Source organism: Eurosta solidaginis, chromosome 3, assembly GCF_040869045.1.
Source record: "Eurosta solidaginis isolate ZX-2024a chromosome 3, ASM4086904v1, whole genome shotgun sequence".
Lineage (NCBI taxonomy): Eukaryota > Metazoa > Arthropoda > Insecta > Diptera > Tephritidae > Eurosta > Eurosta solidaginis.
Window position 1 is genome coordinate 187,057,977 of NC_090321.1, and position 16,553 is coordinate 187,074,529.

At 35.6% G+C, this 16,553-nt stretch overlaps 1 protein-coding gene across 1 annotated transcript; it reads left to right on the forward strand.

Moving 5' to 3' along the window:
* The first annotated feature begins 244 nt into the window (after positions 1-244).
* Mp20 (Muscle protein 20) lies at positions 245-2,534 on the forward strand. Its single transcript, XM_067774272.1, has 2 exons — positions 245-403; positions 1,452-2,534. The coding sequence occupies exons 1-2, from the start codon at positions 374-376 to the stop codon at positions 1,974-1,976; spliced, it is 555 nt and encodes a 184-aa protein (XP_067630373.1). The 5' UTR covers positions 245-373; the 3' UTR covers positions 1,977-2,534.
* Positions 2,535-16,553: the final 14,019 nt, after the last annotated feature.

A 16,553-nucleotide genomic window follows, 5' to 3' on the forward strand; every position in this document is an offset into this window, starting at 1 on the left:
TCTCAAGCAACACCCACGCAATATGGCAGCAAATGGGAACCTAGCCAAAGGTTGCTGCTGCTCGGCAGAGGAGTAAAACATTTTATTTCTCATCACAGGTATTTTTGGAAAACTTGCTGAAAATATAAAATTGCATACTCATTGCTTGTATATTTTTGTTTTTGCATTTTTGAGACGTTTTCTTAATTATTGCGTATTTTTTTTTGTTATTGAAATTTTGAGCAAATCCAAATGACTCTCCGGGCACTTTATAAGCGTCCACTGAACGCGGCAAGGCATCAGTAATAGACGGTTTTCCTACTAACGAGGATCACAAGTATAAGCTTCAAACTATTTATTGAAAAGTAACAAAAAACAAAAATACACATCCAACATGTCTCTTGAGCGTGCTATTCGTGCTAAGGTGAATGTCAAAAGAATAAGGAGACAGTACAACTAAAAAATTATTATATTGTGATAAAAGGATTTATTTTAGAGTTTTTGAAAAGTGGTCCTAAGAAGAAATTAAAAGTGCAAAAGCAAAATGTAATCATTTTGGCATTTTTTATTAATATACTCTGACAGTTCTGGTTTGAAAGCAATTTGGTTTTTGAAGTTATGCCATCTTCAGTGTCCTCTTTCAAGAATCAAAAATTAAAAATGTGAAATATTTTGGAATGATTTTCTGAAAGCTTCTGTGAATTTTTATTTAAAAGCAATCCGGTATGGCATTGTGTTATCTTCAGTGTAATTTTTCGAGATTCAAAAACAAAAATGTGCGGTTTTCTGAAAGACCCTGATATTTTTGGTTTAAAAACAATCCAGTTTGGCATTGTGCCATCTGCAGTGTCGTTTCCACAGACTCAAAAATGAAAAATTTCAATAACTTTGGAACAATTTTGCGAAAGCCTCTATCAATTTTGGTTTAAAAGTAGTCCTCTTGTGACGTTATGCCATCCTCAGTGTCCCTTTTCAAGATTCCAAAATGTAATATGTGATTTTTTTGGAAACAATATCTTCTCAATTTAGGTTTGAAGCAATGCGGTTTGAAGTTGTGCCATCTTCAGTGCTCATTTTCAACATTCAAAAATTAAAACTTTTAACATAAGTTAGCGATTTCCAACTTTGGATTCTTCCGTTTGGTCGCCAAACAAATTCGGGTAACACTATGAACACATTCAGTCTTTGTGAGGTCTTTATCGATCGGCCAGTTCAACCTAACCTAGCAATTTCGATTGTTAGAAAAATTAATAAAATATTTGAAAAATTTCACGACAAGTTAGCTTTCTTAACTAGCTCGAAAAAAAATTCATTTCAGAAACAAATTTTCTCAATAATATTGCAACAATGTTTATTATGAAACGTGTGTTGTTGAAAGCTTTTTTTGAACGTTTACCTATAAGTATTGTTGAAACTATTTAACTTTTATTTATACAAACCTTTTGTTTTCTATCTTTTTCCTTCACCCACAGATCGCTGGCAAACGCGAACCCGAAAAGGACAAAGAAGCTCAAGAATGGATTGAAGCTATTATTGGTTCCAAATTCCCTGGTGGAGTTGCATATGAAGATCATTTGAGGGACGGTCAAGTATTCTGCCAACTGATCAACAAACTTTCCCCCAATGCCGTACCCAAAATCAACTCATCTGGTGGTCAATTCAAAATGATGGAAAACATCAACAACTTCCAGAAAGCATTGAAAGATTATGGTGTACCAGATATTGATGTCTTCCAAACTGTTGATCTGTGGGAAAAGAAAGATATTGCTCAAGTGACCAACACAGTGTTTGCTCTTGGTCGTGCTGCATACAAACATCCCGAATTCAAAGGACCTTTCCTTGGACCCAAACCTTCTGATGAGTGCAAACGTGATTTCTCCGAAGAACAATTGAAGGCAGGTCAAACCATTATTGGTCTGCAAGCTGGTTCCAACAAAGGTGCCACACAATCTGGGCAAAACATTGGTGCTAGCCGTAAAATCTTGATGGGCAAGTAAACTGGTCTTATGAATGGATGGAGAACGGATAATGACACAAAAACTGGCAGTTGGTAAATCAATGTATGAGTATAACAAAACAACCATTTACTTGTTGATTTAGCTAGAATTTTTATACTATTTAATTTTTATTATTTATAAAATAATTATTATTTTTAAATTTTATTAATAAAAACATATATTTTATATATATATTAAGTTAACATAATAAAATTCTTGAAACAAGAAAAAACCCAAAAAAATATAAACAAAAACACACACAGCAGCAAACAATACACTTTCAAAACCAAAAACACCAATATAAAAGAAAATAAAACTTAACAAAAAACATTAATGTTAATTAACGGCAAGAAAAAGTGAGGTTATATATCTGTATTTTATACAAACAAAAGTTTTTTATCTTAAGTTTAACTTAAGCTATTTTATATTTATGAAAAAAAAGATAAACAAACCGTCGTAAATGAATCTCATATCTCTCAGAATTGTAATGGAAAAATTGTTAAACAGGGAACGCAGTCAGAAAAAGTGATTTAAATAAATAAATCTAGTAAAAAAGAAGCGTTATGGCAGCACTGATCAACAAAAAAATTAATGCCAAAACGAAAATTAAAAACAAAAAACTAAAAAAGTGTTTTTATTAAAAGGAGCGCCTGCGGTGATTAGGGTGATTTTTCTAGTCCCACCCCACACAGACACAAATTCACACATTGAATATAAAAAGAAATTTCAGTGCACTCCCATATTCCCTCACATATAAATTCGCTTCAAATGAAAGGGCCTGAATTCCATATGAAAGTGTAAAGAAAAATCACTTCCATATGTAACCAAGATATTTCGGTATGATATTCAAATTTACACTAACAAATTGACGACAAATATTTTTCAAAAATATTGTAGCACTGAGAAATATTGTAATTCAAAATTTATTCATTAAAGAGACCATCAGCATTCTTTAAATATTTAAAATTATTTTTCTTTTTTGTTTTAATTTAAAAAAAAGTTTCAGAATACAATATAAATAGTTGTTGTTTAATCACTATTCGAGCCCTTTAATCGTCTCCAATAGGACCCAAAATTTATTTGATATTTTTGGCCTAAGTATTACCATCCGATGGGGTGAGATTGGAAAACTTTATATATATATTTTTTTAGGACCACCCTTATGAGTATAATAAAAGTTTAAAAAGGAATTTCAGTGCACTCCCATATTCCCTCACATATAAATTCGCTTCAAATGAAAGGGCCTGAATTCCATATGAAAGTGTAAAGAAAAATCACTTCCATATGTAACCAAGACATTTCGGTATGATATTCAAATTTACACTAACAAATTGACGACAAATATTTTTCAAAAATATTGTAGCACTGAGAAATATTGTAATTCAAAATTTATTCATTAAAGAGACCATCAGCATTCTTTAAATATTTAAAATTATTTTTCTTTTTTGTTTTAATTTAAAAAAAAGTTTCAGAATACAATATAAATAGTTGTTGTTTAATCACTATTCGAGCCCTTTAATCGTCTCCAATAGGACCCAAAATTTATTTGATATTTTTGGCCTAAGTATTACCATCCGATGGGGTGAGATTGGAAAACTTTATATATATATTTTTTTAGGACCACCCTTATGAGTATAATAAAAGTTTAAACTCTAACGAAAACAGTAATCATATTTATCAAAAACGTATTTAAAATACTTCACTTTCACGAAATATGACCTCCAGTATTGACCCCTTCACTTCTCCCACCGTTTTCTTTATTTTCATATGGCTTCCATCTAGGCAAAGATGCGACTCTTTGATAACTTCTGAAAATTCTGCTTTGCAAATATCTTTCAGTGCTTGATTATAGTTAAGTACTATCTTTATAGTCCTATATCCGATGCAACATCCTAGCTGCCCGTTGGTTCACTTTCAGCCATTGCAACATTCGTGTCTTGTCTGGATGTGCCCGGTCAATCCTCTTTGGCAACCAAGGACGGAGTAGCTTCTTCTGCTTTATGGATTTCACAGATCTACCTTGAAAATTTTCTGCTGTGTCTAAAGCTTAGAAACACTTACAGGTCACTGTACGTGGTAATCCTGATTCTCATTTCTAATTGGACGTTGCTTCCTGCAACGGTCTCACCATCTTATTGAATTTGTGACCCGATAAATGGAATATAATGCAATCGTCTACATATGATAGCCCGTTCAATACCCTCAACAAATTCACATACTGTGACGCTACTATAATCCTTTCTAGGTCAGCTAGTGATTTTTCCATCTTCATCCGCAGTTGCAGGCTGACTTATTTTGTTTTGTTGATTTTCCGACAGAGTAGATAAATGATGTATATTGATACGATTTTCCTATATCCCTTGTCAAATTTGGTTTCGAGACAAACCGGTTTCGGCGTTGTGCCATCATCAGTGTCGAATTTCGTTCTCTAACAGAAAATCGTTCCAATATACATCAGCTTCAGGCCTTTGTACTGAGTTTCCATAAGCGAAACATTGAATTGGTCTTATCCACGTTCTTTTCTTCCATTATAGCAATTCCACTCCAAATTAATGGGTTTCGTAAGCTGGCCTGAAGATCAGATAAGATTAGATCAAAGAAGACCATTTTAATAGATTGGTCCTTTTGTCGTTAGCTGTTTCAGAAAAGATGCTACTCTCACCATGTCATCCATCTGACGACCTTCGGTGGACCAAACGCTGTTCGCTTTACGCAGGAATAAGATTTGCTTGGTACGGTTGTCGCCTTGCAGGAGTCCGCTTGACCCAGTATCGTGGCAGTGTTGGGCTATCAATCTATATATATTTCTAAGGTAAATCTAGTTTATATGAGAATTTGGCTACATCTCACCTGTAACTGCAAACGTTCTTATATCAATAACAAATCCCGTTATGAGGAGTTGCAAAAGATGAGTAGGCGAAATATATAGCTTTATAGCCACTGAGCTCCTGCAATTAATTTTTAAATGTCACCCTGACGAGCCGTATCCTGTTGCAAATAGGTCCTCTTTTAGCAAGCAAGGCTCTACTGAACTCAAGTTCCTTACGTAGTTAAAGGGTGGAGTGGAGGTACGACTGAAAAGTGGTGTCCTACCCCAAATTCCAACCTTCGCTAACGCTAAAACTCCATCGCCAAAAATATCTAAAACAGTATCAAGTGTGAGGAAAGGGGGCAACACTTAGTACCATATCATGCCGAAGAATAACAGCCAACTCCTATACTTTTACATAGGACTTAGGCGGTTATTCTTTATGACCTTATGGTACTAAATGGTTTAAGCGTTATCGAAGGTTTGAATTTGGAAGCTGGTATTAGATTACCATTTCCGAGATAGCCAAGCTAATACCTTAAAAGTTCTAGTTTCCGGAGCGTACGGGATCTCGCAAATCTTCGAGAAGTGCCTCTGTGGATATACCACAACAACAATAACAACAGCAAAAGGTTATGACAAATGATTATTGGCAGTGCTTCGGTATGCGCCGTTGGATTAACCTCCATCTAACTCAATCTTTTCGTAGATTCAGAGGCAGGAAGAGTATGGTCATGGTATGAGCACACCAATGGCCAAAAAGCGAATCATTCTCTGAGCCTAGCAAATTAACTTCTATGCATAATAGAACTTTTATTCTCTATGGTGATACAACTGATCGAAAATTTATTTTTTAGACGTTTCTTATTTTTTAATATTTATCTAATCCAAAAATCCTTTTATTTATTTAAAACTAAAGTTTATAAATAGCCTTGACTTATACAAAATCTCGCATCGAGCAACAAATTTATAATAAAATTAAAAAAAATCTAATTAAAATCAAAAATAATTCTTTTGCGTCTTCGACAATCATGAGCCGTAAGTGGGTGTGAATTTATAATACTCACACATATGTATGTAGCTATGTAGCCGTATAACAATTGGTATATACCAACAAAAATGAAATCGTACGAATACGCTTTGCTGTAAACGAAACATTAGGCAAATTCCGCTCCCCGCACATTTGAATTCCAAAGTGAAACAAAGAGAACTTTCGCTTACTCCACACAATCGTTGATATTAGAACATTTTACGCTTTGAATAGAACTTATTTGTTCTTTTTTTTTTTTGTTTTTGCTTAAAGATTTTATAAATTGGCAGCAAATTATAAAGTCAAAAGTTTTTGAAAAAACCTGGCAAAGTCAAATCGCTCATACGATCGATGGCAATCAGAAAACTTTGTTTACTTTTGTTTGGGGAATAAGAATGCACGAATGTACCGATGGGAGTAAGTGTTGTAAATTTTGAATTAGGGAGGTGGTCGGTTTTATTCACATTATTTGTAATTTGTAATTTATTAATATGGTAATCCTGGCACAACAATTAACAAAAAATTATTTTACAGTGCCAGTCGCTTATAACATAAATACGTTTCCTTATATTTATAAGTAGTTAATATAGTATTAGCAAGGAAAGAGAAGGGAAAGAGAAACAGATGAATGTAACAAAGGGGAAGAGGGAGTACAAGGGAGAGTAGAGTACAGTATTTAATAATAATAATAACAACAATATGAGAACACGATTACATAAGTCGTGGCAGGTTCGAGAAAAGTAGATATAGCTAGGAGAGATTTGATGCTTAACGAGTATTAAAAAAAAACTAGTCACCTTATTTCTAAATTGCAGTGTACTAGAGAGAAATCTTAAACTAACTGGGAGTGAGTTCCAAAGACGTACCGCATTAATAAAGAATTTACGTTCAGATGTCAAAGTTCTGTAAATCTTACAGCAATACAGTAGCGTAGGTATTAAGTACGCTTTTGCAAGAAGAAGTCAGATGTGCAAAGGAGTGAAATACTGAGCTAGCCACAGTGTACGAAGTATTCCACAAACTTTACCAACTGCACTAGTGATGTGGTTATTCCATGTCAGAATTTTGTTAAATACTAAACCAAGATTTTTCGCTGTGTCAACATATTCAATAACTGCTCCGGCTTTTCTGCAAATAACAATACACTTAGATTTGTCTGGATTTATTGATAAACCGTTCACAGATGCCCATGTACTTATTTGCCTCAGGTCATGGTTAAGGTCGTTAATACACATACTAACACGGTCAATTGGACAGCACACATATAATTGAACATCATCAGCTTAAATATGGACACTACAATGCCTTAAGGTATTAGGTAAGTCGTTAACATACAACATAAATAGCAGAGGGCCTTAGATAGAGCCTTGCGGAACACCCCTGAGTACAGCTACAAAGTTAGACCTTTGTCCACCAGCGCACACGGCCTGAGATCTGCCAACAAGGTAAGACCTGATCAAGTCAATGGCATGACATGAGAATCTAAACAAATTGTTTAGCTTGCGACATAGAAGCTCATGATCGACTGAGTCAAATGCCTTAGAATGGTCGAGAAGAGTTTGGAAAGCTAAATTATTACCATCAACTTCCATCCGGATGCTTTCGATTACATCTAGTAGCGCCGAAGTGCAACTTCGTTTCGGTCTGAAACCGGACTGACGGTCAGTAATGAGTTTGTTATCATGCACAAATGACACTATTTGCCTATGCAAAATACGTTCGACAACCTTAGAGAGAAAAGGTAAGATAGCAATAGGTCTGTACTCATTATTTTTCTTGAGCGCATGAATAATGTTGGCAACTTTCCAGCACTTCGGGAAAACAGATTTTGTTAGTATAGAGTTCACTAAGTGGGTCACATATGGCAGAATATTAGGCAGTATTATTTTTAAAAACTTCGCACTGATTTCATCAAAGCCAGTGGCGTTACACTTGACCGAAAGGATGGCTTGTACAATATCACATTCGTTAACACACACAAATTCTAAAGGACTGGCATGACTATTTACACGATCAAAATAGCTATCAGAACATATACGAGGGTTTGATAGATGCAAGCAAGTATAATTTTTGTTCATTTCGTCTAAGTCAGCAAAAACACGTGCTCTTTCTCTGGGTTTTCCCAAGCCAATTTCCCTTATCTTATTCCATGTTTGACGCGAATCCATTGCTTGGCTAAGCTTAGCCGTATAGAACAGAGTTTTGGCACTATTAATTGCTTTGGTTACGATGATTCGAGCCGATTTAAATTGTGTAAGTGTTTCTAAACTACGATACCTCTCCAACGGAAAATAGGTCTTATTGCGCACATCTATTAAATTTTTATAGTCAGTTGAGCAGAGCTCACAGAGTATATTAAGTTTGATTGGATAACGGTTGGTTGTACATATATAAAGGAATCGAGATAGATATAGACTTCCATATATCAAAATAATCAGGATCGAAAAAAAATTTGATTGAGCCATATCCGTCCGTCCGTCCGTTAACACGATAACTTGAGTAAATTTTAAGGTATCTGGATGAAATTTGGTACGTAGGTTCCTGAGCACTCATCTCAGGTCGCTGTTAAAAATGAACGATATCGGACTATAACCACGCCCCCTTTTTCGATATCGAAAATTTCGAAAAACCGAAAAAGTGCGATAATTCATTACAAAAGATCGATAAAGCGACAAAACTTGGTAGATGAGTTGAACTTATGACGCAGAATAGAAAATTAGTAAAATTTTGGACAATGGGCGTGGCACAGCCCACTTTTAAAAGAAGGTAATTTAAAAATTTGCAAGCTGTAATTTGGCAGTCGTTGAAGATATCATGATGAAATTTGGCAGGAACATTACTTGTATTACTATATGTATGCTTAAAAAAAATTAGCAAAATCGGAGGAGGACCACGCCCACTTTTAAAAAAAAATTTTTTTAAAGTAAAATTTTTACAAAAAATTTAATATCTTTACAGTATATAAGTAAATTATGTCAACATTCAACTCCAGTAATGATATGGTGCAATAAAATACAAAAATAAAAGAAAATTTCAAAATGGGCGTGGCTCCGCCCTTTTTCATTTACTTTGTCTAGGATACTTTTAATGCCATAAGTCGAAAAAAATTTACCAATCCTTGTGAAATTTGGTAGAGGCTTAGATTCTAGGACGATAACTGTTTTCTGTGAAAAAGGGCGAAATCGGTTCTTGCCACGCCCAGTTTTTATACACAGTCGAACGTCTGTCCTTCCGCTCGGCCGTTAACACGATAACTTGAGCAAAAATCAATATATCTGTACTAAACTCAGTTCACGTACTTATCTGAACTCACTTTATCTTGGTATGAAAAATGAACGAAATCCGACTATGCCCACGCCCACTTTTTCGATATCGAAAATTACGAAAAATTAAAAAAAATCCATAATTCTATACCAAATACGAAAAAAGGGATGAAACATGGTAATTGGATTGTTTTATTGACGCTAAATATAACTTTAGAAAAAACTTTATAAAACGGTTGTGACACCTACCATATTAAGTAGAAGAAAATGAAAAGTTCTGCAGGGCGAAATAAAAAACCCATAAAATCTTGGCAGGTATTACATATATAAACAAATTAGCGGTATCGAACAGATGATGTTCTGGGTTACCCTGGTCCACATTTTGGTCGATATCTGGAAAACGCCTTCACATATACAACTACAACCACTCCCTTTTAAAACTCTCATTAATACCTTTAATTTGATACCCATATCGTACAAACTCATTCTAGAGTCACCCCTGGTCCACCTTTATGGCGATATCTCGAAAAGGCGTCCACCTATAGAACTAAGCCCCACGCCCTTTTAAAATACTCATTAACACCTTTCATTTGATACCCATATCGTACCAACATATTCTAGAGTCACCCCTGGTCCACCTTTATGGCGATATCTCGAAAGGCGAACACCTATAGAACGAAGGCCCACCCCCTTTTAACAATACTCATTAACACCTTTCATTTGATACCCACATAGTACAAACAAAGTCTAGAGTCACCCCTGGTCCACCTTTATTGCGATACCTCCAAAAGGCGTCCACCTATAGAACTAAGGCCCACTCCCTTTTAAAATACTCATTAATTCCTTTCGTTTGATACTCATATTGCACAAACGAATTCTAGAGTCACCCCTGGCCCACCTTTATGGCGATATCTCGAAACGGCGCCCACCTATGGAACTAAGGATTACTCCCTTTTAAAATACTCATTAACACCTTTCTTTTGATACCCATATTGTACAAACAAATTCTAGGGTCACCCCTGCTCCACCTTTATGGCGATATCTCGAAACGGCGTCCACCTATGGAACTAAGGATTACTCCCTTTTAAAATACTCATTAACACCTTTCTTTTGATACCCATATTGTACAAACAAATTCTAGGGTCACCCTGGTCCACCTTTATGGCGATATCTCGAAACGGCGTCCACCTATGGAACTAAGGATTACTCCCTTTTAAAATACTCATTAACACCTTTCTTTTGATACCCATATTGTACAAACAAATTCTAGGGTCACCCTGGTCCACCTTTATGGCGATATCTCGAAACGGCGTCCACCTATGGAACTAAGGATTACTCCCTTTTAAAATACTCATTAACACCTTTCTTTTGATACCCATATTGTACAAACAAATTCTAGGGTCACCCTGGTCCACCTTTATGGCGATATCTCGAAAAGGCGTCCACCTATAAAACTAAGCCCCACGCCCTTTTAAAATACTCATTAACACCTTTCATTTGATACCCATACCGTACAAATGCATTCTAGAGTCACCCCTGGTCCACCTTATGGCGATATCTCGAAAAGGCGACCACCTATACAACAACCACCACTCCCTTTTAAAACCCTCATTAATACCTTTAATTTGATACCCATATCGTACAAACACATTCTAGAGTCACCCCTGGTCCACCTTTATGGCGATATTTCGAAACGGCTTCCACCTATAGAACTAAGGCTCACTCCCTTTTAAAATACTCATTAACACCATTCGTTTGATGCCCATATTGTACAAACAAATTCTAGGGTCGCCCCTGGTCCACCTTTGTGGCGATATATCGAAACGGCGTCCACCTATGGAACTAAGGATTACTCCCTTTTAAAATACTTATTAACATCTTTCATTTGATACCCATATCGTACAAACGCATTCTAAAGTCAACCCTGATCCACCTTTATAGCTATATCCCTAAATGGCGTCCACCTATAGAACTATGACCCATTCCCTCATAAAATACTCTTTAATGCCTTTCATTTGATACACATGTCATACAAACACATTCCAGGGTTTCCCTCGGTTCATTTTCCTACATTGTTATTTTCCCTTATGTTGTCACCATAGCTCTCAACTGAGTATGTAATGTTCGGTTACACCCGAACTTAACCTTCCTTACTTGTTAATACTAGTATTAAACCAAGGCTTACTGCATCGATTAACTAATTTAGTTTTTAAGGGGACGTAGTAATCAAAAAACCAACCGATTTTGTCTTGCAGGAAGCAAGTTTGATCATCAACTGATGCGAAACACCGGATGAGACTCCAATCCACCGACTCTACCGCAGAGTTGAGCAAATCATAATCAATTATCTTGAAGTTGCGATAGGTCACGGAGCAAGGTATTCTAGTAGTCTGGAAATCGTAGGTCATGAAGATTAAGTCGTGTTTAGAAAAACTAGGGGCAGACAGTTGGTTATAGTGGAGAGATTTTCGGAGGTCACTCACAAAGAATAAGTCTAGAAGAGTGCTATTTGTACGGGTGAAATGTGTAGGTGAGGAGGTGTTCACAGGATATATCCAACAGATTCCATACATAGTTTCAAGTCGGAATCGTTAAGCAGGTTACTGTTAAAATCCCCGGATATTATAATATTACAGTAATTGCCTAGTAGTCGCTGAATAAATTCTGTGAAATCCAAAAAGTTAACTTGACGATTGGGATGGTATACACATCCAATAAAGAGTTTACTATGAACAGAAAATACTTCGACAAACACATATTCTACGGGGTCGCCCTCTCCAGAAACACAACATAATCTACAGGACAAGCTATTTTTTACATAAATTGCGACACCACCACCAAGACCATAGCGATCAGCTCTGTACAGCTGGTAACCATTTACCCTCAACAATTCGTTACTGTGGCGAGACGTAAACTATGTTTCGGATACACAAAGAACTTCAATGGCAGAGCCCTCAGAGAGATATCTAAATTCATCAATCTTTTTGTATAATTAATAACCACATGTAATTTTATTAAATATGTGAAAGTTTGAATGGTGATTGATATAGTGACTCCCACACATTTGCTTTTGTGGCTCAATCGCGCCAGAACGACTGGGTAGATTTATATGTAATATGAGAAAGGAGGTCCCACGCTCTTCGAAAACATATTCGTTTTAACCATTTTTGTAACTGAGTCACACCAGAACGGCTAGGCGCAAGTTTGGAAGAAATTTCGGGGACAGATAGCATAGTCCAGAATAGTTTTAAAAGATTGAGTTTGTGACCTAGATTAATGATATGGGTTATACAGGGGCCACATAGGTCGGTATATAAGCAATTCTGGAAAAGGTGGCAAAGCCGGGGGAGCTAAAAAACTTATTTTACAAATGACTATATTGAGTTAGACCGAAAATATTTAGTATTCCCGTGAACTTTGGGGCCGTTCAAAGACTAGTCCAAGTAATTTTTGGATAACTTCATGACTATTTAATTTTGTTAAGGAACTCTTCTCGATTAACTGCGGTATAGTTTTCGAATTGTATTCGAGATTTCTTAGGTTTTTTTAGAAACCAACGTACTATAAAAGGACAATTTCGGAATAATTTTGGTGCGATCTGCTTATAAATTCGGAATCATTTTGCGAAAAATGGGGAACAATGAGGGGACCAAATCGAACCTATTTCGTGATCATTTCGGTGCCATGGCTAGATCGTTGCAGGATTGTTTGCGGGATATTGTCGAGTTCATTTTCAAATATTTCGGAACTGTTTTTGGAATTTCATGGAAACCCAATGCATCATGATCATGAGATAGTCAGTTTTTATTAAATCTCTTTCAGGATCATTTGGAACAATTCAAAACTGCTTTTGGGATCATTTGGAAACCGTTGCCATGTATTATCGAAATTAATCTTTTTATGAATTGGGAACTATTTCGTGATTCTCGGGGCTATTACCGCATTATAGCAAGCTAGATATTTTTTCAGAAACATTTTGAGATAGTTCAGAAATATTTCCGACTATTACGGAACCATCTCTGAAACATTTCCCGACAGGTTTCGAGATTTATTCGGTACGTTTACGGGATTTTATTTTATACAAATCTCTATATGATTTGCACAATTTACATGACAGGACCTTTTTTGGATAGCTTCGGAACTGTCAACGTTTACTTCAAACATTTTTTGGAATCATTTTCGAATCATTTCGGAACTATCTATGAAATACATATTTCGGGAATGGCGGCTGCCGTGGTGTGGTGGTGGCGAGCTCCGCACCGAACATCCTGGGTTCACGCCCCGGGCAAAGCAACATCAAAATTTAAGAAACAAAAAATATATTAATAGAAGGTGCAATAACCTCCGAAGAGATTTTAGGCCGAGCTTCTCTTCCAATTTGCGTCTTGCTCCTACTAATTTACACTACGAATTGGCGGGGCGGGACCTATATGTTTTATGTTGGAACCGAACGGCGTCTGCAAGGCAGACGAATTTTCACTGACGAGCTTTTCATGGCAGAAATGGAATCGGAGCATTTGCTAAATCTCTTCCCAGGGGCGACCCCGGTCAGACAATCTTTTTTTTTTTCTAATTGGAAACACTTTTTTCAAACTTTTTGATGTTACTTTGCCCGTGAGTTCAACCCACACCACGGCGGATACCACGAAGTACCTCACTCCAATATTGTATTGAACTGTTTCTAATATAGATTGCGGGTTACACCATTTTTGGACTGATATCTTTTTATAGTCAATACTACGTCCAGTGAACTCATAAACCTGCCCTGAAATTTTCATGAACGCCGTTTTCAGAATTTGGGAGTTCATTAGGTCTACACAAACAAACCTAATATTGTTACTTCTGGCGTTTCCGTTTTCTTTTCTGTCGCCCTGTTAGTTCTTCCCATCACTCTCGGAAGTTTGTGTGTTACTTTCATAAAATATTTTCCATCATTACCTACACATCAACCCCTTTTGCGGAGCGCCAAGTGACCTAATTCAAAAGTTAGAATCTAAAAGTCCAACATAAGAGCAGCATTTTTTCGAGATAATAAAACGCTATTACAAAATTCAATAGGTTTCTGAAAATGTGAAATATCTAAATACTAAATTCAACACCAACCCCAACGCATACATTGTATACTATTTTTGTCTGATTTCTGAGAGAAAGCAGACATAAACAAACTTATCTTCTTCTTCCGTTAGGGATATAATTTGTATTAATATACGAAAGTAAACAAGAACTTTTAAGTCACAAAAAATAAATACTTCTTCTAATTTATTCACATGCCTTGTTAATTTTTTATACCTAGCTGCGCTTGGCTACCTAGTGGTTTTTATGGCATGTATGAATACATTTTTATTTTCACGTATCAAAATGAACAACATTATAAAAAATCAGTTTGTACCAAAGTTGATTTGTCGGAATCCGAAACAATTATGTAGATGGATTTTAAAAATGCCCTAATTCGGTCTAAAGTCACTCGCACTTTTACAATATAGAATTTTTTTATAATTTGTTATCTAGTGGAGTACTCCACGATTGGTATTGGACAAGTCATAGATTTATCGAACAAAAATTATCCTCCACAGAAGTGTTGAATCTATACTTATCTTGTTTATGCATGTAACTTTACTCTCTCTTCCTATTATTAGATGAAATTTTGCAGCTACATATTTCGGTTTCAAAAACATGTCAAAGGCTTGTTGAAGAAATCAGGTGGGCTTGTCGGGCTCAGAAGAATGCTCAGTTGTTGAGATTTCAGTTCGAGCCAAACAACGCAAGCGAAGAGTACAAAGCAAAATAAGAAACTCAGGCAAAGTGCAAACAAATACGTCGGAAAGAAGGAATAGGCGACGTTTGGCAGTACAAAATCCAAAAAAAGGCAAGAAAAATTAAAAAAAGGTGCAATTGTGTTCATAAAGCTAAAGCTCCCATTTTGCAATACTGGAAAATATGAGAAGAATGAAAAAAGGCTATTTTCAAGGAATTTTGGGATATGAGCTGGCCACAAAAAAAATATACGTGAAAACTCTGGTTCATTAAATTGCACCAAAAAGACCGCGAAATCGAAAAATTGATATCGAATCTAAAAGATCTCAATCTCTGCAGTATCATATCAGAGTAGATAATAAAAGTGTACGCGTATGTCGCACTCTCTTTTTAAATACACTTAGAATCGGCAGAAATACTGTACAAAATTGGACGAAAAAGCCTTCGAATCAAAGCACAATGAAAACAAAAGTTCCACAATGTGCGGATCGACAATATCTTTATTCATTCTTCGATTCACTTCCAATTACAGAATCGCATTATTTTCGTGCCCGCACAACGAAAAAATATCTTCTCAATGAATGGCAATCCAAGGCAAAATTATACGAATTCTATGTAAATGATTAGTGTAAGGAACCTGACAAGAATCCACTTTCAATTACAATTTTTAATGAAGTATTTGCAATCAAAAACCTGGCATTATTCAAACCAAAAAAAGACCAGTGTAAAATTTGTTCTTGTTATCTTGTGGGAAATGTTCCATCTGAAAATTACGTGCTACACAAATAAAAAATTAAGGTAGAGAAGAAAAAAACAATGATAAAAATGAACATCCATACGTATTTACCGTAGATATGCAAGCGGTTTTGATGGCACCCAAATCCAATGTGACCTCATTTTATTACATGACAAAGTTGCAAGTGCATAATTTGGTTTTTTATGATTTAAAAAATTGCAGGGGATATTGCTTCCTATGGAGCGAAGTCGATGGTGGACTGACCTCTGATAAATTTTCAAGTTTGTGGAATTTCTTTATCGAGAAAATAATTTAACTAATCTGGAAGACAATGGAAACCTAGTAAAAGTTATTTTTTACAGTGATGGTTATACATACCATAACAGAAATTGCAACATGGCAAATGCTTTACTAAATACAGCTATTATTAATGTAGTTATTATAGAACAAAAATACTCGAAGTTGGTCATATGCAGATGGAAACCGATAGTGTGCATAGTGTAATTGAACGTGCCTTAAAAAATAAAAATTTAAATGTTCCGGCAGACTATATAAATGTATGTAAGGATGCTCGAATAAACCCGGAGCCTTATGATGTAACATACCTTGACCATAAGTTCTTTACATCTTTTAATAATGTGCTATTTTTTAAAAATATTAGTCATGGACGACGTAAGGGTGATCCAAAAGTTACCGATATCCGAGCATTAAAATATACACCAGGTGGTGAAATATTTTACAAACTTAGATTTACAGACACTTGGAATATTATACCTCAAAGGATAGATATACCGTAGTGGCATTGAAGTGGTATGATTTGAAACAGCTTCATAATACCCAAAGACCAATTTCTACCAAGAAATATGAAGATCTTCAAGTTTTAATAACAACATTGCCAACAGACTATCATGGCTTTTACGTCAATTTAGCTAAGTCAAAAAACCCGTTCAAACTAATATCCAAAGCCTAATCGTACTCGAAAATA

Excerpts from the sequence above, each read along its gene's own strand:
- Mp20 (XM_067774272.1), top strand. The coding sequence starts at position 374 with ATGTCTCTTGAGCGTGCTATTCGTGCTAAG. Across the intron at positions 404-1,451 it reads AGCGTGCTATTCGTGCTAAG|ATCGCTGGCAAACGCGAACC; the intron begins GTGAATGTCAAA and ends CTTCACCCACAG.